At 38.3% G+C, this 25,603-nt stretch overlaps 1 protein-coding gene across 1 annotated transcript in view; it reads left to right on the forward strand.

Moving 5' to 3' along the window:
• Positions 1 to 2,362: 2,362 nt before the first annotated feature.
• magi1b (membrane associated guanylate kinase, WW and PDZ domain containing 1b) overlaps positions 2,363 to 25,603 on the forward strand; it is a 62,992-nt gene continuing 39,751 nt past the window's right edge. The window contains exon 1 of the mRNA XM_077603860.1: positions 2,363 to 3,134. Coding sequence (XP_077459986.1) covers positions 2,837 to 3,134 — 298 coding nt within the window. The 5' untranslated portion in view covers positions 2,363 to 2,836. The remainder of the gene's footprint in view (positions 3,135 to 25,603) is intronic.

Below are 25,603 nucleotides of genomic sequence, written 5' to 3' on the forward strand. Positions count from 1 at the left end.
AATTTTACTTATTCATGAATGATGCAGATGTGGTTTTCCAGATGTGTGAAATGGCAGAGCAGCGCACAGTCACGCCACATTAAGATTTCACGCGGGGCACACATGGGTGACTAGCTTTCTTCATATAAAAAAATATAAAATACAGGCCAAAGTGAAAGGACACAATGGATTCAGAGTTAAATAGAATCATTCAATTTCTTGTACTTTAACATTCCAGCACATGACTGAGTACAGCAATGTGGAAGCTTTTCTTTAATGACAACACGCGATGGTGGTGAGGTTAGGGCCCTTTTTAGGATTATGCTGTTTTGTACATAAAGCAATTCTTATGATATCATGTATCACACTGAAGATGCTAATGTGTATATTGCATGCTAAGCATACAATTTATTGCTGAAACTCAGCGTAATTCACGTAGAAACCATAAAGCACAGATGTGCGTGTAGAAAGGAAATTCGTGAACGTGCGTTTAAGTGTGAAAGATGGGGCTGTGACACTGACTTGCACTGAGACATCAAATGCCAGAAAAATGTTGACATATGCGGACTGATGGATGAGGAAAAAGATGAATGTTGAAACCAGTGGCTTCAGTCAATCTGATTTAGGTAATTTGTGTGACTGCATGTTGGCACAAAAGCTTTTGGCTTCTGTTATTTGGTTCTTCTGGCTGATGTATTTTTCATTAATGGAGAACAGTGTAAGTGCTGTTTTACTTCATAGTCTTGCAGAAGAACAACGGTTTTCATAATTCATCATATTCGAATCTTGAGTTAAACTCAAATGGTATTGCCCATTATTGTTATTATTGCTTATTCTTGCCTTACAGATTTACGCCCAGCCCCCTCAAATTATGATAAAAATGCATAAGTACCGATAATGAATGGGTATGATCACCATGATTAGTATTTCCCCTCATTCACATCCATGTTTTCTCCACCCCAAGAGACCAAGAGTGCTTTCAGTGGTATTTTTAGATCTGGAAAAAGCTCATCTGAGGCTCCCTACGTGAGAATCCTCATCATTTAATTTTAGTCCAGGCAATCTTTTGCGTTTTAGCTACTGTATGCATTCATCCATTTTCTACAGTGCTTCCGTCTTAGGGTTACGAGGGTGCTTAACCTCACCCTTTGGCCGTGTGCTGTGTTGCACCCTTGACTGGAAGCCTCGAAAACGAACGGTACATAAAGACAAACACATTTATCCACAGGAGAATGTAAGTATTTGAGAAAACAATTACTCAATTCATTTTAAAGCTGGGGAGAAAATAGCCCAAAAAACAAGGACTGACATCAATCAGGACATCAATACAAACTTAACTGGGGAGGCTGAAAACGGGAGACGCACACTGACGACAGGCAAACATAACCAAGGCAAAAAATATTTCCATGCCGACGCACACAAATATGGGATTTGAATACACAGACAGGGGTTGATGACAATAAGAAACACCTGGGCCACACAAGAGAAGGAAGGAGAGCCACAAAAGAGACACAGCAGGTGACCCACATCAATAATCACGTGGACAGGACACACAAGGAAAAAACACCCAACCACCAAAACCTGATGTCAGTCACCTTTTTATTAAATTAATCTCCTGTTTCCCCCTAATTTTATAAATAGTTTTAGCGATGGGTGTTAACATTTTGGACCAAGAATGTCTGCTTATATACATAAGGAATTGTATTAAGAACAATGAATTGGCATTAGTCAAAGGGCAGAGCAGGCAAAGTTTATACATCCACACATTGTCGTCTTTTAGCAAGTCAAGCTCAAGAATAAAAATGCAATTCAACTTGTCTAGCCTGAAATGCAGCAATCTTAACAGGTAGGAAGGAGTGCACCGTAGCCAGAGGCCACTTGGTCTTCAATGGTTGTGTTTTCTTACTTTTTGAATGAAAACACCAACTCTCAAATGTACAATAAGGGTCAAATCTGACCCTTACCCATTTTCTTAGTAATTGCATGTGTGACTGGCTAAATGTGAAAGAGAGATATCTTTGAAATACACAATTTATATTCAAGTGCAAGGCCAATAATGGAATGAACTTCGTATTATAGAATAAAAACAATTTTTACTCAAGTGTACTTTATTTGCCACATTCAATCATAATGCATTTTCAGAAGAAAAACTGGAAAAAGGGATGAAATAACTCCGGAAGTGACTGTGGGTCATTTTTGACGTTTATTTATTTATTTTGACTTTATTATTTATTTTTATTGGTGCACGTATGTGTTGCAACAAAGAATTAGCATTCTATAAATAAATAAATAAATAAATTGTGATCAATCGTGCCAACCGAAACGACTCTGGTATTATCGAGAGCCAGCACCTGGAAAGCTATATTTCCTACAGCATTTGAACGCAACACAAGCACAGCACGTCCGGCGCGCTGCTTGCTTGTGTGGATCTCGGAGTCAAACGCAGAACAAGCAGCGCCCTACCTGGTCAAACCGTCCTCGGACATCGGAATAAGCGAGCCCCTAACCATCGCTTCTAACTAAAGGGAAGTAAAACGAATTTGGAGTGAGTTTGGAAATCGTCACTGGATTCATCTGGAATTGGGCAGATCTAATGTTCCTCTGACCCAAAACGGGATTAAACATCCAGACATGTTGAGGGACATAGAAGACCATCCAAGCCGTGAGAAGTGACTTCCAGGTGGGCGGAATGGCTTGATTTTTTTCGCGTGCGACACTCCTGTCAGAGGCGCTCATGTTTCTGTGGCAGCAACAAAAAGTTTGCTGCGCTTCACGAGGAAATAAAGGTACTGTTTTGTGATTGCTTTAACACACCCCAGCGGCACCTTCCGTCCGCTCGTGTGCTTCTGCCCCAAACATGTCCAACCCCGCTTTGAGGAAGAATCACTGGACCTCTCGGTTGAACGAATGCTCCGTGTCCAAAGATGCCCATGGGGACTTGAACGTCCCATTGCGCGGCGGTGCGGAGAAGGGCGAGTTCGCGTTCATCGCTCCACTCAAGCAGAACCAAGTGCTTTACAACAGTGGCCAGTTAAATGACGGGGAGCTTCTTTTGGAAGTGGAGAACCTTCCCATCTCGGGATTGCCCATGTACGATGTGCAGACCTTCATCAAAAACTGCAAAGGTCCCATCAGGTTAAAAGCTGTCAGGCCAGGTAAGCACTGGAAGTGACACGAACCAACACGCACAAAAGCCCTCAAATTGCATCCTCCCTTGGAATGACCATATTGCTTGTTTTGTTTTGTTAAATCATCTTTCTCGAATTGCAGGATATGGCTTTCCCAAAATACATACTGTGTTTGATATCCAGTTTTAAGTTTCACCATGCATGAAATGTACATTTGTAGTTTGACAAGAGGTGCAGATTTGGGGTCTCACATCGACATATAATATAAATGCCTTTCCTTATGTGCTGTTCTGTAGTTTGATCTTGAAAAAGGTTGTAATTTATGCCACTGTATCCTGCCTTTGTAACTGGCTACTATTTTTTGACAGCTGAGGTTTATAGTTACATAACCATTACTCTTTGGTCCCCTTGGCCATTGATTAGTGGTTATCCTCAGTTTATTTTACTTTTTTTTTTTAACCCCCAAATCTTAGTGATCCACTAATATGTGTGAGTCTGAAGAGAATTTACTTGCACAATCCATTTTTACACCAGATACATTTGACACACCCATGGCTGACAGGGAATCAAATCACCTCCAAGTATACATTAAAGGAAATAACATATACTTCTGCAATACCAGTGCCAAGTGTAAATTTGAGAAAACTTTCCAGAGCAAGATAGAATCTTTTCGACTCCTTGTTGATTATTATTATTATCCACATGTGACTTATTTGAATGATTTTACTTTATTTGATCAGAACTTCAACATCTGACACACTTAACAATTTTGATCATCACATATTTGCCATTAAAATACTCACTTATTAGTGAGCTGGAATCTATCCCAAGCTACCTTTGGGATAGAGGTTAGGTACATTCTTGGATGGTTGCCAGCCACTCACAGGGCAAATATAGACAAACAAACTCGCTTTCTGTTAAGTAGCCAAATGTACCATTATCAAGCATAGGGAGAACATGCAAATTCCACACTAAAAGACCCCCTGAATAGAGATCCAAAGGCATCTCCGCTGCGAGGCAGGCCTGCTGACTGTACTCTCCTGCACCTCCATGCCTTTCAGTTCAATTTGGCATGCCCAACGAAAATATAAATTCCTGAAAAGTTATATTTTTATTGTTTCTACTGTTGTCATTTGAAAGGGACACATCCTTATTATTTTAAATAGAAGTTGGCATCATCTTTCCTTATGTTGGCCAGTGCAGCCTTTCAGCATTTTGCAATACTAACACATTTTCTCAGATTTAGTTTTTTTTTTTTAAAGCAGATACTGTAACAAGAATAGGGAACAGCAGGCTAGTGTGGCTGGTCTCTCTCGTTCATGGTCATCTTGACCCGGCAGGGCCCCATGGGTTTGACACTGAGCCATTCTGACAGCTTCCGAGTGTAGCATGGCGAACTGGTGAAGGGACGCATGGGACTACTCTGGATTATGCCAACTTCATATAGTGACAGTGAAAAGAGCCACAGTTCTTCAAGGACAGTTTAAAAAAAAAACTACCTGAATTATACTTTTCACATTGACATGAATATGAGAGATGCATGGACAAAAACATCAGAATTTTCCTGCAGTATCAAAGATTCTGTTGGTTACTTTGATGGAGAATTTTAAGTGTTAAATACTCGCAAATATTGTTAATGATGTTAAATGCTTATCGGTAATTTGTTTTATTTATATACTGTAGGTACTCCTTCACTCCTCTATTTTAGTATTACACAAATGTCTGCAGGAGTTGCCTTAACAGTAAGTAAAACTATCTGTATTCATGTATTATTGTTGGTTTGACATGCAACAAAAGTAGAACAGATGAATTGCTAACCTTACCTTGTTTTATGCTCATGTATGGGTAATGATAATAATAACTGCAATCTATTTTGACTAGTTGCATGGTCATTTAGAATTTATAATGCAATACTTTTAGCCTGTTTGTGATCATCGTTTGGTAGTAAGCCTCTTTAAAAGGCCCTAAGCAGAATCTTTTCTAGGGCCCACATGGGAATGTAGGGTGTCATTGGCATACTGCATCACATGGTGTCATTCCATTTGAAAGTTTTTAATAATTCACGCTGTCTGGGAATTTCCTTCCCTAAACGCTTTTAATTGGGAAAATATGCTTCACTGCAAAGTCCATCTGTAAAATCAGGTTGTCCTAATTTAGCGCAAAAATTGTGCCATTTTCTCATTTTAATCAAGTGAGTTGTGGAGAGGGAATACGTCTGTAGTACCTATTCAGGAATTTCTACTCTAGCTGAATGTATTCAGACATGGCTTAGTTAGATTTTTAGGTCCCACACTCGCGCTTCAGGTGCTGCTGAGTTCATGTGCAAGGAAATCACATTTATTGTGCAGATTTACAAAACTATTTTAATTGTATAATTGAGACCCGCTGACTGCACAACTTTGACTTGAAGAAACACAACCACTGTGCTTGGTGTTTGTTGCCTTTCATGTGGGTAACGCTAGGCGAAAATTACTTGGACAAGGATTATGATTGGATTTCTTTAAATTATGAGGGAAATATTTGTGGTTTTCCTGGAAGGATTTTGTGTATGATTTGTCTTCACAATTTGACACTTAACCACAGTTTTATTCTGTACCGTAATACTCCTATTCATGTATCACAAACCGTAGTTTATCCATGACTGGAAATCAAGAAGCCACAGCTTGACATGAATATTTACCCAAAATGAAATCTAATTCCTGAAGACTGAATGTGGGTTGCAAGTTAGAGATTAATTAATTAATGTTACTTGCATGTGGATTTGTGCCATTAGTCTTGGCAGAGTTTGTATCTGGAAATGCTTATTTCCTATTCTCACAGTAGTAAGTCAGACACTCTGACTGCATTTTAAGGACTTAAAAAAATTGTATTCTTAGTTTGGCTTAACCAAAGATCCACAGCTTAAATTTGCGTGTGATTTTATGTGATTGTTGACAGGAGGAAGAAATGTAAGATGTGTTGAGACAATTTCATCTTGAGGTAGGTAAGGCGCTTATACTTAAGTGTGTGCCGACACTTACTTTTAAGCTCTCCATTGAAATACGGTATTGCAGAGAGATGCCCCCTTTCCAACTATAGAGACCACCAAATGCTCTTTCACTAATGCCACCCATTTTTGTAAGCTGCACAAGTGCCAAACCAAGGCTACTGTTTTCTGAAGAATGGACTTTCTTTTCCCAATTAGCTCATTTAAAGTGAATTGTATAAGAGAGTTGATCATAATTGGCATTTGTAGTTGCACACATGTCAGAGGGGCAGAGAGGGTCAAACTAATTTACGATGATGCTAGTGGAATCAATGTGTTATCTTACTCTTGTGTGTTCTCCTTAAAATTAAAACAAGTTACAGAAAGAAGACCTCAATTCTGAGACCAGATATAGCATACCATACTACCGTATTCTGCCGTTTAATATGCCCGGGTATATTAAATGATTTTTGCTTTTTTGAGCCTCCCGTTTGTGCGCCATTTAATATACCCCTGCCGTTTAATATACCCCTGCCATTTAATATATATTGTATATTAAATGGGGGGTATATCAAACTGCAAAATACGGTACTATATTATGGCAATTATAGTTGGTACCCTTCTTTAAAGTGCCAATGTATTATAATCAAAGACAACCACTCAAATACTGTGAATATACATGATGTTCTCCATGAAACTCATGCGGAAATTGAGCTTCACGTTAGTTAATTTGGGTTGACAAATCTGCTTGAAAGGTCCTTTATACATTCTGCTGTCATAACGCAGCTCAAGTAATTGAGATGTTCAACATTTGCGCAATTACTGGTAACATTTCAGCAGAACATTTTAATACTTGTTTTCATGTCTAATAGAGATACCAAGAAATAATCCAAATGGATGAAATGCTAGCCTGAGCATTGTGTTTTTCCCCCCCCTTTCTATTTCTCAAGTCATGGGTTTTAATGGGCTAATCTGGGACCTCCGGTATTTTTGTGCTGGATGTCTAAATGGGTGCTGGTATGAGGAAATTCTTTGGATCTTTGAATGTTCCACCCGAATGAGCAAAGACATTATACTGTGAAAAGTCTAGTGTACAAATCAGTCACAGAAAACATTCTTAATATTTGTTCTGTTTTATATCTTGGATTTTTTAAAATCCCAATTGGAGCTTTGCCATTAGAAGGAAGTCATTTTTGTTTTGTTTTGCAGGCATCCAGTAAAAGTTGCATGTCAGTAATTCAATAGGAAACAGTTTTGCACCAGTACCTAACAAACAGATTAGTGTGAAGACCATCAGATGGTTCACAACCTCTTATTGTGTACTGTCACATGGTTTGAGCCTTCCTGTTCTTTGTAGCGTGTCCGGTCAGGAATGGGATCATACGCATATGCTCTCAGAAAGAACATTTGCATGTGTGCATGGCAGAAAACTAATGTGACAAAGTCTTTTTTTTTTATAAGCTCAGCTACAACTGTGAGTGTGGTCTGCCCATCGCAGCAAGAAAATCAAATAAATGGCTTGGCCCATTTAGATCCAACACTAGGTTGAATATGTTCCTCGGCTATTTACTTTTCTTCCTAAATTAATTTGTAAACTTCTAGGCCGTCAACAACTTTTTTGTTAGTGTGGTTTAGTTTGTCAACACCATGTCAAATGTTCTTTTTAATGTTACTCTTTTCTAGTACACCTAGTAAAGAAAATCCAAACTAAGATAAAATCCTGAAAAAAAAATGAAACAGCGGTCTGATTATGCACCCCCGCTCTGTACTTCTTATGAAACAAATATCTCGCATCTCACGTTTCAAAGGTTACCGTTGACAGTGAACAGCAACATAAGGAATACATCTTCATGTGGGTGGCAGTGAAGGAAGACATTGTTGGATTACCAGAAAAGTAAATAAGTTGGGGGAAGATCTAAAGCAGGGAAGAAAGAATAGTCCACATATGTTAGTTGTCAGCTACAGTGTAGAAATGAGTGAAGGGTGACCCAACTGTATGCAGAACTCTCATCTAAAGACCCTTCCTTGTATTTGAGTAGGTTTCAGAACTATCAAGCCAGCCAGACTTATGATATACCTAATTTCATAAGTCATGTTTGTATTTGAAAGTTGCAATTTTCAATACATTGTGTCGCCATGAATCTTCAAATCTACAGATGACAAAATCTAATTCATTTGTCTGTCAAATGTGTGGTTTTGAAACTAAAACAAAAGAATGGTCCTTTTCTCTTTGGTGTTGGATGAAGTGTTGTGCCTTTCCCTGCATGAATTTTCTTGGTAATGTCAAGGACTCTAACTCTAGCCTCTGTAATTGCTACAATAAAAATAGTTCTGTCACTTTTAAGAAGACTCAAGCAATTCACTTTAAATTAGGATCAGGTAATAGTAAACCAACGCAGTGTGTGTTAAGTGTGACAGCTTAGCGATAGAATCTTAATTAGACAAGCGGTGTCTAATTAGTCAAGACAGGAAAAGGATGGAGTCCTAATTGGGTCTTGATGAAGAGGTCAGTGGTAGCCATCTTTCCTCTCTGCTGTGTGGACTTGACAAACTTCTACTATGGCATTTTTTTTGTTAAAGTCACCCACTATAACAACACACTATGTCCATCCGGCTAACCCGTTGGAAAAACCTTGCATTGTATTTAGGTTTTCTATAGGTCTCGACAATGGCTATTTGGCTGAATGGCAGCAGAGGCTAACAAAACAGCACACGTTTTAAATATAAATGCCACATGTAGTTTTATTTCCGTTGATTGCAAAATTGTGTCACATGCAAGTTTAGTTTTTAACATTTGGAAAAAAAACAACAACCAAAACAACCCTGCATTGTTACTCACTTTTACTTACACATTTGACACAAAGCACTGTCACATAATGATGCTCTGCCACTATTGTTTCCTGCTCTTGGGTCTACAGACAATATAAAGTGACAGCTGCAACAAATGTGGTGTATACTGAATGGGGGTTGTGTGTCACTGCTTTGAGTGGCTACCATGACACGTCCAGTCTGATACCCTTATGGAAACGGTGCCAGGCTGAATTATGACTTGACACACACAGCTTCTAAGACTTGAACACACACACACAGCTTAAGACCATATTGACTGACTGACTGCGTGCATGCAAGCGCATGCACAAGTATCCCCACCCCACACACACAAACATCAAAAAGTGCTTACCCCGTGCTCTCTACGGTTCAGGAATGCACTGTTTACTCAGCCGGGGCTGTCCTACGTCAGTATTTTACTGTTTTAGGTGTGTGCTGGGTGTCACTGACATCTATTATATTATTAAACAGCTTGCAATCCATTGTTATTTTATCAGCAGATTTTCAAAATTATGATAAGACTTACAGGATATTACCAGTTTTCTTTTAAATGTATTTCTTTTCAATATAGCATTAAAAATGATTTATTTTTTTGTTTTTTTGGGAGGTGCACCACCATGTTTCTTTCTATCTTATCAACTTCTACTGAGCTTCACAGCTCATAAATTAATGAATAAATTGAAATATCTTGTTGGGCTTTTAGGCTGTCATGAGCTTTCCCTCTCAGGAACACTTGATTTGTATTCTTGATCTTGACAGTTTTGCAAGTTTATGACTGGAACAAGATGGTTCTGTAGTTCCGTGCTGAGTCACTATGCACTGTAGTACTCCTACTCTCACTGTCACATTGACTCTTGGGTTTTTCCCGTGCACATGATAGGTCTGTCTGCTGGTGTCTCTTCCAGCGGAGAAGTGGATAATATTGGATTTTTTTAGAAAGTAGTTTTTGAAATATTGAATTTTGTTCCCACAGTGTCACACATTGTTGCCTTTTTATATGAACAATGTTATTAGGGATGAAAGCTGGAAAACAAGTTTACAAGTGAAGAAACCCCTTTGGCATTGTCCTTTTACCAAGCATCTTGCCTCTAAGTGCATTTTGAATTTTTTTTTCCCCTTTCTAATTCCCCCTCCCCTAATTCCTGCCTCGCTTCCTCAAACCATTGTGTTGTCTTTCTACACAGAGGTACTCTTGGCATTTCCTGCATGGTAGGGCGGTGGATTTGAGAGTTAGGACATGCTACATTTGAACACATTTGGAGTTGTTTGAGAAGTCAGTAGTGTATTTCCATCTTCTTTTGATCCTTCTAAATCTTCAAATTTGTGAATCTTAAAACCACAATCATCTTTTGAAGTGACTCATGTTTGTATTTTGGTGGTGATAGTATAATGAGTAACCTAGTGGCAGCAACAAAATGCAGCTTATTTGCACATTACTGGTAGTAGCGAGATGCAGTATACTGAAATTTTACCGTTAGTGAGATGATTCATAGTGACCGCCATCATTTTGACCATGTTGGTATTTTTTTGTTTTTAAAGGAAACAAAAATGTTAGTCTTTTTAGAGTGCTTTCACTGTGTCTTGTGGCTATAATAAAATAAAATAAACAGAAGTACGTTATCATCAACCGGAACTGTCCAATCTATCAACATGGCTGCACCTACGTACGCAAACACTCATGCGTTCTTTATACATCTAATATGGGTGGCAGTGCACCGTGAGTAAACAGTTTTTCCCAGAGTTTGTTGCTACTCCACGTCCACTCGGCTCAGCTGTTCCTCCTCCAGGTCCAAGTTGCCCCCACAGATGTTCTTGGTCGTGTTCGAGTCAAAGGCTTTATCGGCCGAGGGCTGGTTGGCTTTGCTGATGAGCTTCAGCTCCATATTTTTTATGAAAACCCAATTATAATACCTGGTTTCAACTCGGTGGTACGCTCTGATAATTTTCAGCTGATGGCTGTTTTTAACTGGTGGTAATTGGCTCCTATGGATGAGTGGCTATTTCTTCACCCCAGGAAATGATCATTTGTCATGTTTCTTTTTGAACAGTGATTAACAGCTGTCCACGTAGCAAAGCCAGTCTGACAGGTTGGAGTGAAACTACAGAATGCCTGTGCTGCACCTGTCAGTGGCAGGGCTGTTCTGCGGAATGCATTGCAAGGGTGGGGGAGCGGAAGCTTCTGTGTTTTAGTGGAAATGGTGCCTCACATCCACAAAAATCTCTGCATTTTACAACATGGATTCATTTATGGCGATTCCTGAAGTTTTCAGTATCAACTTCTGATACACCTGAAAAGATTCGTGAAAAGTTGCAGATTTGACTGCATTGATGTAGGATGTGTCCCCACCCTGGTTATATCTTAAAGTATAAAAAATGCAGTAATGGACACACTGGTTAAGTCCTCATTGTTTATATGGCCTGTGAAAATGTTAAGTTGGAAAGGATAAGTGTCAGGTGACTTGGTTTCTCCACAGGCGCCGGCCATTTACAAGGGGCTGGCTTGATAAGAAAATGAAATCTTCAGCGATGCGTGTGCACTTACATCCACACAGCTTTGAGAACCAATAGATAAACATTTGTGGCAAGAAGAGAAACTTTTAGTCCCATGATGTTGCAGCTAGATAACTTTGTTTTGTTGTGTGAGTATGGACAGACCGCATTCCTGTCATTCCTTTGCACAGACAGAGAGGTACAACAGCCTTGTTATCTAGATCTGGTTAGAGTGGAGCATTTCTTTGATGTAAGACTGACTGTTGTATGGGAGTTTTTTAAATAAAATTGAATTGAATGCATTTATTGTCATTACACAGGTATAATGAGATTTAAAGCTTTCACCACATAGTGCACAAATAACAACAACAAACAGACAAATAAAAAATCAATAAATAAGAAATAAAGAAATAGTCCAAGTGAGGTCAGCAGAGCGAGAGCCCACCACTCGCTGAGTCTATGGACGCAACAACAAACAAACACAGATAATCAATATATAGTAATGATAAATCAATAATCAATAAATAGTAATAGATAAATAACAGCTGAACATGTTGTAGATGTATCTAGGTCTGTATGAATATGGGAACCAGGTCTACTAGTACAGTCCCATCAATCTATTTTTAGTTAAACGCCTGACAGGCCAAGACTGATGTAGGCCTTATGCATGAAAAGGCACATGTTATGAAAAATCAACTTTTTAACTACTTGTAATCAATCTGTTAACTCTGCCATTGCTGTTACTTGATCTGCTGACTCTGCTTTTGGCTATGGTGGAAACAACAGTTTTGCTCAACATAGATTGTTATCTGCTTACAGACAGAAGACACAACTTGATTTCTGTATTGGACATCACAATTTTTGTTGTCGCAGTTGTCAGATCAACCAGGATTCTCCAGTTTTAAAAAAACAAACACAAATTGCATCCAATTTATTTAATTCATGTGGCACACTAGATGTAAATTGAATGGGGATCACAGTCAATTTGTTTGCTGCAGGAAGGGAGAAGTTATGAGAACATTTATAATCTCAAACCGACTACAGCGAGACAGTATACACAACAATTTATGATTGGTTTTTAACTTTGAATCTTGGGCACTTGGACGTTGAGGTTTAGTAAATTTTTTTTGTCTTTGGCATGTTTGTTCGCACAATTATTTTTATGGATGTAGATTAGATCTCTCCTGCTGTTTGTTCATGTGACCACGGTTGGTTTACCACGAGTTCAGAATGTTGGGATAGATTGGCTAAACAAACTAAAGAGAACACTGTGATAAGGGTTTTCCCACCTTTCAAACAAACTGCAACCCCACCCACTCCCCTGAGACTCCTTTCGCTATTCTAACTGATCATTCTCATTTTTCATTCCTTTTTCACTAGTGGCTACAATCTATTAACAGCAAAGCCAGTCTTAAAGAATGTTTACTTTGAAGATGCTGCTTCGTCATTATCCTGTACACCAATTGGAGTTCATCTTCAGACATATATATGTATTGGGTCAGTGTCACTTTACGGCCCCTCCTCCCTTCCATGGGTGTTTATCTTTCTTTGTGTAGGTTCCCACAGCAAACAGTGGCAATTCTGGGAATTTTCTTGTGACCTCACTGTTTTCTCACACAGCAGGTAGACCTTGAATGTGGAAAGGTCAAAGATGGGTGGCAGTGAGACAGACGTGATTTATTATTTACATATAGATGGGTGTACACATTTTATATCCTGTAAAATGGAGGCTTATATGTACCTAGGAAGATGGCAGATTCACAGTAAAAAGTAATTTCCTTTTTGAAAGGTGGTTTGTATTTGTTGTTGTCATCATTCAATTTTCCTTACAAGTTGCAAAAATATCGATCAGGCTCACTTTGGAACCCAACTTGTATTCATGCCCTTAAGGTTTTTTTCTATCTATTAAAAACAGTGAAAATAGCAACCCACAAAGTAAATGGCTGAAGATCAGTGAAGATATCTTGGGAGTTTTAACTGTAAATCCTTTGAAATGGCCACAGAAATACAAAACAAATCAAACTGCGAATGTATACTCTTTCACATCCACATCAACTTGGCTTGTGCTGCAGCAAGGACACAACAATGCGTCGCCACCACCCCTCATTAAACACTTTGCCCTCTTGGGCAGTATACCAATGTAAGAGATGTGCTGCTCTACTGCCTCTAGTTTAATAACAAGCATTGTACCTTACTTTGCACCTCCTGAGAAAGGCACCTTCAGTTAATGCAAACCGTGTTGAAGTATGGAGTAGTGTATGGAGCGTGTGGGTTTCAGGTTTTTTCCCGGCTCATGGCAACATTTTTAATATTTCATGTTCCAGTCAGGTTATCCAGTACCTTGGCAAGCAAGGACCTGCTATGATTAATGTTAATGTTAGTTTGTTAACAAACTACAAGTTAACCTAGCAGTAGTTAGTTTTACAGAGGTTTTTTATAACTGTACAAAAATAACATTGTTCAATTCAGCAAAATTATATACGTATATATATTATAATATTTATTTATATATGTATATTTAAATCTAAGGCTGTGGGACTGAATCACAATAACATGAAGTACATGTGTCACCTCTTTATGTGATATTGCTTAATTATTGAGTATCTGTCAAAATCCAGACATTTGATCGCCACGATAAGTCACACAAATGGAATGTCAAATATGATCATGTCAACTATCCTGACAAATTTAAGTGGAATTCATTTTTGTCATATTTCCGCAGTCCCAAGAGCCCTGTATTTCTAAACAAAATTTTCTTTTCATACATTTTTTTTATTTCAATGTATATTTGTCCTATTTACCATTATAGTTATAATTTGAACATTGCAAACTTCAAAACAAATAAATGGATTAAGACCATGACATTATCCAGGCTAACTCACATTTGACAAAGCTTGGAATGGCTTAAAGCAAACAAACAAAAATTCAGATCAGCTGTTGGACTAAGAGATAACTCCATGTTCACATCATCACACTACTATAGATATTAGGACAATAAAATGAAAAGGGATCATGAAGAGTGCATTTTGCTGCATTTCTGCACTGCTGAACAAACTTCGTTATCAAATGTTGAGTGTTCCCTTGAAATGTCGTGCCAATGGCATTTTCATTTCTTGTGGAAAGAGTGTTTGTTTTTTATTTAATCTAATTTCAGGAATCTGAATCGATCCCAAATCACCTCTGCTTCTGTATGACTTTTTAATTAGGGGAACTTTGCCTTGTATTGTTGGATTTCTCCACCACAGGGTCTTATCTCACTGTTTAATTAGAGAGGAAAGTCAATGGAGGACAGCATAGCAGACTACTGCATCCAGCAGATGGTAAACTGCATGTGTTTGTCTCATTTGATGCCAGCTGTGTCTTTAGGTTCCTGACCACTCTTTCTTTTTCACAGCACAATCTGCTATTTTGAACTAAGCTAAGGTTAGTGGTTTTTCCTCTGCCACTCTCTCTTTAATCACTCGTCTGTCTGATACACTTCATTCAGACCCCCTGTTGACCTCACTGGTTTTAATTGATTGTTTTGCTTTACTAATAGTGTGACATTTATTACCCCTGTGGAGTGATTTGTTAAACGAGGGTTACACCCTCATCAATAAACTTGGCTCGGCCTTTCAAAATTAGATTTAGTTCAGGATTTAATATTCCTTTCTACTGTATTGTAGACATACTGTATTTATGACTCCCAGGGGAGGCTATCTTTAAAAAAAAAAGGCTGAGCTGCCAACTAAGTGTCTGCTTATACGAGGCAACAATGGATATCTCATAGGTGCATGTTTGTTGGAAACAAGGCGCTGTAAAGTCTACGTTTATGGCGCTTTGTGTGACCAAACAAGTTTTCCCGAGGACAAAAGGGAATCTTTTTCATACATGTCATCACAGAAAGACTTTAATTACCTGTTATTTATTTTTTTACTAAGACAAAATTCTGTGCACACAATACTTTTGTGCTTATGTACCTAAGTTGTGTCAACTAAGAAGTTTCAGCCGGGTTTAGTTCAAAATATAACATGCATTTGGGTGTGGTGGGTCCAGCCGTGGTTGAAGTTGGGCACACTGTCATATCTTCATAGGGTCACACAGAACCCTTGCGTAAGGGATCAAATGATGAACACAAAGGCTGTCTTTAAACTGCTTGGTTCATGTGACACTTCCAGTGTGGTATATTAATTTTCTTCTCATAAGTGTTTCATATATGAGCCATTGCAGCGTAAAGAGAAATAGGAACTTGTGATATTTGATAATGTCAGATTTGAATATAAATTCCTCCAAATGTGAAAAAAAGATTAATAAATTATCTCCCAACTATAACTATAAAACTTGAATGTTAAACATGTCTTATTGAAACACTGGGGATGCTGGGTGATTGCTGACTATATTACTGTATGTTGTTAGACCCGTTTTTCTGGATAGCAAGTGAACTGATGTCACTCCCAGTTTCTGTCTTCGGAAAGCGGTACTGCCCAGCTTCAGTTTCAGGGCACATACAGTAGTACGTACATAAGCTACATTCTCTGCACTGTCATTGATCTTCTATGACATCAATTGTTCAAGCACTTGAAGGCTACTTTTATGGTCTTTTAAACTTAGTGTTGGGATGGGGAGGGGGGGTTAGCTGCACAAACAGATGTGCACTCATTTCCCACAGCACCACTTATACTTTCAAAGAGTGCTGTGTTTTGACATGAGGCAATACATGAAAGAATAGGATATTCTTCACTTGATTTAGAAAATCCCCAAAACTTTAAAGATAACAAAAAAACATCCGCCTTGCCAAGTAAAAAGCACATTTTTATGTCGGTAGCCTTCATTTTTTTTTTAAATACAGGTGATGTGCTTATTTGTAAATGGACTTTAACCCAAGGGAAGATCACATATATGTATGTGTTCTGCTTCCATTACATGTCCTATACATGTTCACTTTCTGTTGATTTGCTGAAGATGCAAGAAAGTCATCTGATTGCTTCCAAAATTGCCACACTGCACTGAAACAAAGAATCCTTTTTTGGCTGACTGAGGGTGAGGTCAGTCTTTTGATGTTTTCCCAGGGGGTGAGGTAAATAAAAATTCAAATACGTAGTTGTTTACCATCTGTGAATGATCAGGGCTTTAAATGTTTGCTTTAGGTGAAGTATAATAAAAGTGATGGTTTGTTAATGCTCAGTTGGCCAAAATACTTCAACGAAAATTCTGAAACAATAGCATACCTGTCAACCTCTGCCGATAACTGCCCTTATAAATGATTATGATTCCCCTTACAAACCCTAAAAAAACCTTACAAACACCGTACGAGTCGTACAGGTATGCAATAGCCTTTCTTTAATTGACTCATTTGAGTTTATTGATATATTAGAAAATCTGCAACGATTACTTTTGTCAATATATGTTTGACTTCATTTTGTGTAAAAACAGCTCCAACAAGATCAAGAATAAATTCTTTCATTTGAACATCACTGAAGACTTTTATGAATCTTTGTGCTTTTGGATTGCTCAATTCACCCTTGTTGTTAAGAAGGAGAAAGGGAATCTTAATTTTTGTCTGGAATTTGTAAAAATACAGTTTTAAAAGGATGCTTTTCGGGAAGAAGTCATGAATTTTGTTGTTGTCGTAGTTTTTTATGGTGTCCTAGGGCGATAAAGCATGATTTGTCAGTTGCTGGCCTCCCGTACCATTGCGGTTGGTATTTTTACACGCTGCCCTCCATGTTTTGTTGTAACCAAAAGGCAACCTATTCCAAGCAGCAGCAAAGAGTATCATCTGCTAATTAGTCATTTTATGACAGAGGGTTGTACAGAATAGCAAACAGTTATTTCTATTGATACTCGTTCACTAAAAGACATTCTATATCGTGTGCTCTTTTTTTGAAAGTTGGATATGTTACCAGACCATTGTTCTTCGAGCTTTGCTTGATACCAGCGCCTATTCAAAATTTCATAACAGATTGTTTTCATTTGGCCTCTTGGAACAGTTGTCAAAAGTAAAAAAAGAAAATAGAAATCATGGCTAATAGCATTATTTATAACTTCAGTGTTCAAGTTTGACTGAAGCACCTTTTATTTGCCGGTTTTATTATAATTCCTGTGAATGATCCTGACATCTTGAAATGATTTATGGTAACCCTAGCACCAACAAACTCAACATATCATGGTTTATATTCTTTAAGCTGCTTCACTGCTGTGCCTGATGAATAGTATCTCCTTTAAAACCAGATGACCTGTTTGAGCAGCAGCGAACAGAGAATACAGGAGTGATGCACACGTGATCCTGATTTAGTATTTAGAAGATCATCAAAATGACCTAACAGCACCTTTTAAGCTGTTCAGGTCTGTATTAATTCTAACAGTAGCATTTTTTGTCAGTAGTATTGATAAATTGTCTGAAAGTCATACTTTCTATCTTTTTATTTTCATGTGCTGGTGAGGGAGGGGTTAATTCAGGAGTTAAGCCTGACAGTTGTTTGGAGAACAGATTCTAGTTCAGCAGCCTTGTGCTTGCTGCAGGGTGGACTGAGAATGGGGAAGGGTGGAGGCATTTACGGAGATGGGGGTGAAGCTAAGTAATTGTTGTAATGTGGTCTAACTTTACACGACTCTTACTCTTTACATCTCTGTCAGTCCATGTCAACTTGCCTTTTAGTGCTTCTCTCCTCAGTCGTCTGGAATGTACACTTCATGCACGCATGCACAAATGAGTGCTGCAATAGGACGCCATTCGAATACATCTGCACCTTTTTGTCTTACTTCCAACCCGAAATCAAAACCTTTCTTCACCCCTTCAGTGTTTGTATTTCTAAATTTATGTCATCTGGCAGTTTTATGCTTGGAATTCGCTCATTCTTTTACTTGTGCTGCCTATGATTTTAGCTTTGGAGGATGTAAAAGTTACATACATACATACTTGTATGGTTCTGTTTGATTGACTGACAGCAAACAATAGTTGTGTGTTAACTTGTTTTTGTCCTAATACACATGTGTTTTTCCACTGTTAATCTCAACTAAAATATGTATACCTGCAGAAAATGATTGAATGAATACTTATTTTATTACTCTTTTTTCTAGTATTTTAACAAAACAGTTTTTATTTTCAATTGAAATGAATTTTAGTAGTTTAGGCTTTAATTTGTAAGATATGTTTAATTTTAATGCGTATATGTGCACTATACATATCATTGTATGGCCACTGATACTATTTCCCGCGCAAATGACTTCATTTCTGTGTTACATCATTTATCATTGCTTCCAGACAGCTATACAATTTCCAACTGTGGTTGCGTGTTTGCATCAAGGCCTTTCATGTGGTGTCTTTACTCATGAGGCTTGATGTTTGTCTTCCTCTTTTAGAAACTGAGTTTGGTTTTGTACACCTCTCTTTCTGCCATACCAGTTTCCAAGGTAAACACTTATAAGCCACAGCAACATCTCCATGTTGTGTTAGCTATGGGTCTTTGGTTTAAGCATTTCCTAAATTCACATTAGGGCTTCTGACTGGGCCCGGGACTTTTCTAGAGTGCTAACATTTACACCGTAAGAATTAAAACTTCTCCATGACCCACTTTTTAATCTCAGACACTCTGTGACTTGCCAGAGCCTACCCAATGGTATTAGTACATTACTCTATGGAGTGGACCAACGTAATTATTTTCATGTGCCTGACAAATTTTTGGGATGCACATGGAAGACTGTAATGATTTTTTCAAAAGTTGCCAACAATAAATATTGCTAGTTATAACAGCAGAGCACTGCAACTGTACCTGATGTTTGTCCTCTGATTGTTGTGTGCGTGTCGTTCCCTTACTTGTGGCTTGCGCAGTCAGTTGGGGCCCTGTGCCTTATTTTTTATTTTTGCTGAATGTGCCCTTTTCTGTAGGCTTTACTTGAGCTGCAGGAGAACCGAGCAGTTGGTCAATATGTGAATGTGATTAGTTCCTGTCAGCACATCAGTCAGTGGTGGGCACAATGTCCAGTGTATTGATCCTGTAATATGTTTCTCTTAAAGCTTCAGCTTTTCTTTGACATTTTATTTTTTTAATTATTTCTTGGCTGGCTCTTTTGCCGTTATAAATTTGAATTACAAAGGAAATTGGAGCCACTGTGACATTAGCCAGACTCATGTGTAGGGAAACTTCTGTAAATGTGTAATATGTATAAGCATTTGACAATAGGATGTAATCATTATGAAAATTTGCTGAATTGATGCTAGGATGCACTTTGCGTTCTCCTAACTTGGTGATGTTTAGGTTACTTTCATCTCTTACTTGGATTTACTGTCCTTGAAAACATGGTAAAACATGCCAATGAGTTGACTGCAAACGGGTACAAAAAAATCAGGCTTTTTTTCGTATTTAGATTACACTAGTACCGAAACAAGAGTTTTAACATTTTGTCAGGCTTCCAAACATTGTGGTTGTGGCATGCTCGCTTACAAGTTGGAGTATTGTGGGTTATGATTGAGTTACAAAGTTGGGAGCGTGACAGGAATTTGAGACCCACTTTAGTCTAAATTGTCATTATTACGTGAAATCTCTCCACAGTATGCTCGATTTGGAATCATTGACTGTGTAACTGTCATGACCCAGTGGGCTGTCAAGAGAAAATTTGGAATGCACGTGTCCTTGTGGAAAAACAAAAGGCGGAAATGCAGAGACAAAATTCTGCATGAACCTTTTTTTCCGGTCTTAGCTGACTTTATTTTCCAGCTTTAGGATAGATCATTTATATATTTTAACAGCTTTGTTATGCTTTTTATTTACGATGAGTTTTAAATATCTATGATTTCATTAAACGGTGCAATCAAGTAATAAAAGAAAAAGCCATTCACAATCCTAACAAATGATATCTATTCTGGAAACTGGATGTAACATTCACATCATGGTAGAAAAGATTTTAGTAAAAATGTGACAAAGAAAGGGTGTGTCTCTTTGTCACTGTGTCGTCATCATGGTTTGGAATGAGGCCCCAAAGCCTGTGGGGATTAAAGCTCAGTAAGGGCTTGCGGCGTCAGACTGGCTCCAGCAGTATTTGTAAGAGAAAAAAATGCCAAGTTCCTCTGTATGTTTGATATGCTGTTTAGGTTCTATTTACCAGAGGCTGTTCACTTGCAAGAAGTTAATCTGTGTCGTCCCAACAGCTCATTTGACCACACCTTTGCTGATCTCTACAATACAGGACACACCAACTCTTCAAAGAAAGGCACTTAATTTTGTCTTTCTTCACCTAATGGTGCAAGAGTAATACAAATAATACGCATTTAGATAGATGGTATCTTCTGTTCAAAATTTACAATTTTGAATTTCATTAAAGGGCTACTAGTTAAAAAACCACATCAAAAGGAGGCTTGCTCTATATAGAGCATTCCATATTTCCATTTTATTTATTATTGCCGCTAGGGCTGGAATAGACGAAAAATACCATGTATTAACTGTGACAACATCAGTGCAATGGGGAGGAACACAGATTGGAACTTTTCAGAGGGCATTCATGCGAAGACGTTGGTATAATGTAGAAAAAGACACGTTACAAAATGCATGCAGACAAATACATATGATGACTCTGCTGCATGGATAAAGGCGCTGTAGAGACTCACGCCACAGTTTTATATCATGAAGACCTAAAGAAAAAGGACATCACTACTGATCACCCCCTTTTGGCTACACGTTAATATAAGAACCTAATTGTGTGTGCGAGTGCGCCTCCATGTCTGGCCTGGAGTAAGTTGTGAAGGGAAGTAGCGCTGGATGAGTGTTGCCTGATGCTGACCCAGAAAGGACTGTGAATGTAATCAGCAGTGACTGCTCCCACATTAGCCAACAACAGTGTAACATACAAATTAATGTTAGCCTTGTTTATATTCATTTTCATAGTTTTCCCAGTTTCTCTTCCAGATTAAAGACAGTAGTGTTAAAAAAGACTATTACACTAAATATGTGAACGTAATGGCACAAGTCAGGGGTCCATCTTTTGATGTAGTGCATGGAGAAATGATACCATTTCCACATGTTTTGTCCATTTAATCCCCAATTATGCTTGTACATGTGAGTATGTATTTGTGTTTCTCTCCTCTTTCTAAATTTAGATAAGCAAGCAGATGTGGTGAGTTGAGATTCCCTTTTGTATGCATGTTTTGTCAAATGTAATCATGCACATGAACTCGGCTGTGTGTTCACACAACAGCTTGAGCGAGTCTTGAGTCAGCAGTGTGACAGGGTGATGGACGATTGAAAACTGGGTCAGTTATGCCCTTTTAATGGCATGAGATAGGTGGATATGTGATGGGTGATGACTAGAGGTGGATGTTAGACTCAGGTGGTGCTGCAGGAAAAAGAAATGTGCGGTCTTTACCAGGGGATTAAATAAGTAGAAGAGACAAAAACTGGAGGATGAGAAGCTTTACTATTCAGTTGCCTGAAACTCAATTTGTATTCATCCTAATGGATGACCTGATAACTCAGAATTATGAAAAAAGGCAGCTAAAAATGTTAGTTACATGATGATAACTTCCTTTATATTATACATTATTGTAATTATGACACATTTTTACTATGACTTATTTAAATTGGTCAAATAATCCAGTATTCTGGGGGTGAGGGGGTTGTGGGTAAGTAACATCTTGAAAAAAGATTTGAATGGCATTCATTTATTTACCAGTAAACAGTTTATGCAGGGTCACACTGCCCAGTGACCATCAGATCCTGAGCGACATACACCCTCTGGTGGCAGAGTTAGAGAACCACTTTCACAGTTTTTATCCATCCATCCATTTTTTGGACTGGTTATCCTCATTGGGGTTGTCAGTGATCAGGAGTATAGCCCACTTTGGGTAACAGGTGGAGTACATCCAGGCCAAGATAAAACATAGGTATCAGAGACTTTTTGTGCCAAAACAAATGGCTGACAGATTCATACATACATTGCACTCGTTTGGTCCTATAAAATTTTAAACGTTTTTAATTTCAAAATATTTAAACGGGTGGTATCGATCTGATACAATGTACCGTAATTTCGGGGCAATGAAATGCATCTGGCTATAAAATCTGCCCAAAATTTAAGGAAAAAATATCCATATATATGCTGTGCCTAACAATATGGTGGAGACGTGTGTATCTTATGTTATATTTACATAGAGAGCGACTTACAGACTGAAAAATATGTTAGGTCATTTTCCCACGATGTATATCTTTCAGAAATAAGAAGCCCATCACTATATATCCCTCATGATATGTCTGAATTTAATATTCATTCTTTCAATGTTTCAAAGTGCTGAATTAGGTTATTAGCTGTAGGCCTGCATTAAATCCAGCAGCCAATGAGGTAGCTTGTCACATGAGACTAATATGTTGGCGTTGAAATACTGTCTTGCCATTTAGGACTGCCCCCAATGGAGCCATAATTAACCTTATAAGGTCTGGCTTCCAACAAGCTTATACATTAGTGTGACAATCACATTAATACCTGGTCCTGAGAGTAGCTTTGAATGAATGCATGGATCACAGTTCACTGGTGTTTAGTGGTCTGCGAGATTTATTTTTAATTTTTTTTAGCTTAAAATAATGCTTTTGGCTTTTCTGAATTTCTAAATTATTACTATATTGCTACTTCATCTTATAACTGGCATACATTTGTATTGGTCAATCAATGTACATTATAAGACTTTGTGTGTATGGCAAATAATGTTGTGTTTTTTACTTTATTTTTATTAAAATTCTCAAGTTTGGAATATTGTACTGAGTCCTTGAGTGCCAAGGAAGATGCTTTCATTTTAGATTTATAAAAAATAGGAGAAAGCAGTTCAAAGATTCAACCTGGACTCTGGTCACACTGCGATTTGGAGGTTCATTTATCATTCCTTTTCTGAACCTCTTTATCCTCATTAGGGTCGTTGGGGGTGCTGGAGTCTATCCCAGCTGACTTTGGGCCAGAGGCAGGGGACACCCTGGATCAGTGGCCAGCCAATCGCAGGGCACGGGTAGACGGACAACCATTCACTCTCACACTCATACCTAGGGGCAATTTTTAGAATGTCCAATCAGCCTACCATTCATGTCTTTGGAAAGTGGGAGGAAACCGGAGTACCCGTAGAAAACCCACGCAGGCCTGGGGAGAACATGTGAACACAGGTGGCTCGACCTGGATTTGAACCCAGGACCCCACAGCTGTGAGGCCGACGCACTAACCTATCGAGGTGCCGATCCAACCCGATTTGGGGGTTCTTTTTGTGTATAATTCATTGATATTGGTTGTGGTTTGTTAACGATGACGTCATGTCACCCAAATCTGTTCAGTCATGTTGTTCTTTGTCTTGTGTTTTTGTAATGGTACGTTAGTCCACATGGTGGCAGCATCTTATGTTACAGTATGACCACCGATAACTACGCCACAATGACTTTACTCATCTGGCAGCTGTTGCCATGGTTACATGGCGCAACCATTCCTCCAATATAAGATCCATGTTTTAAGGACTTACATGGTTGTGTAAATATGGAGTAAAGGCACTATTCCATAGTTCTTGTGAAATGTTGTATTTTGCTCATCAAAAATAGCAAATTTGGTCGACTGGAGTTGTTGCATATGCCTGGTGTAAGAGATCTTGAAGGGTAAAGCCATCTGTCCTCTCTACTGAAACAACTCCACTGTAGATTCTACAGGATGGGCCCTTGTGGTTTTATGAATTTGGCTTAGTGCATATCTAATTCATCAGATGAGTTTTAACAGACAATTTGTCGGTTGTTATAATACTGAATGAAATCTTGGCTATTACCTCTGATGCATGATTTCAAATTTGTTAACAACATTTGGGTTTATGCCTTCTCACTTATGTTTACTATATAACGGTGAATAATGGCTAACCTTGAGGTGCATCATGGTCACAGCATGAAAAAAAATGTGTGTTTCATTAATGAAAAATAAACTGTATATATTCCGTCAACATATATAAATGAGGGGAAAACTGTCGGTGATAATAAACTAAAAGAATTTGTGTCGAAATGGACCACAATTTTCCCTGACAATTGTCTCGTGATTTCTTTCCACCTGTTCTTAGATGGGGGCATATGGTTAAGCCCTGATTTGAATGATGCAGAATGTTAACTGTACATAGCCACAACTGGTTGACTCAATCAAGGGTGATTAGTCCCGATTATCTGATTAACTGTACCCAAGGATGAAGTCTTCACTTAAGTGATTGATTAGCCTTGACATAGCTAGGCATAATTCATGGTTAAATCCAACTCAAAGGGATTGAATGGTGGGAATCCACTTAGCATTCAATCTTGTTTTCTTACCATGATATGGTACATAACAATGATAGCCTGACCACATGAGAATTAGTAATAGTAGTAAAATAACTCGTAACTAAAAAAAAAATCTTGGCGCAATTAACAATTTGTTGTGTTTAAACTAATTTGTGATTTTGATTTTTGAGCACATTTTTACCCAAAAATCATTTTATACCAGCTCTTGTCTTTTCATTTAAAGGCATGCAAAAGTATTTTTGATGGCCTTGTCCCAACCTGAAAAATTGTCAACTATTGGTTTCCATCCAACCCCACGATTGATAGAGATAGTTTCAGTTAAATCCCCCTGCCCCATGGTGTGAATACAGATGTCAACTTCCAGTGAATGATTTGGCAGGAGCCTGCATTTCCTTATAAATGTGGTGGATAATAAGAACGGACGAGCTGGTGCCATGTCTGGACTTTACTTGGTGTGGGGGCGCAGGACAGGAAGTCTTGGCAGTTGCAATACAACATTCCTGTAAAGCGTAAAACTTCACAATTAATCTTTGTCAAAACATTCACTTATGTTTTGCCTGACTGGCTTTTCTGTTCTCTCTGGCACACTCCATCCCCCTTTCAAAGCGGTTCTCTCATGGATTTCAAACCCCCTTCCCCAAATCCTATGGAAAATGTATAACAGGTGTGCAGCATTTGGACTAACATGTCTCGTTTAATTATCATCAAACAAAAGGAATTTGGTGAGTGGGATTTTCAGTGTGCCAAATGCTGTCTGTCTCATCCAGATCCCACTGCCTGCGTTTCTTGTCTAGTTAAATGATTTCAAAATTTCTTGATCCTCATTTAAAGTTGAATATTGCACTCATGATTAATATTGGCTAATAATTTTGTATTACAAATAGCGGGCTTCATGTTTGATGTCAATGATGATGGTTGTGTATATATGTCCTGCGACCCTTGTGAGGATTAGAAATGAATGAATG

Source organism: Stigmatopora argus, chromosome 6, assembly GCF_051989625.1.
Source record: "Stigmatopora argus isolate UIUO_Sarg chromosome 6, RoL_Sarg_1.0, whole genome shotgun sequence".
NCBI classification, from domain to species: Eukaryota; Metazoa; Chordata; class Actinopteri; order Syngnathiformes; family Syngnathidae; genus Stigmatopora; species Stigmatopora argus.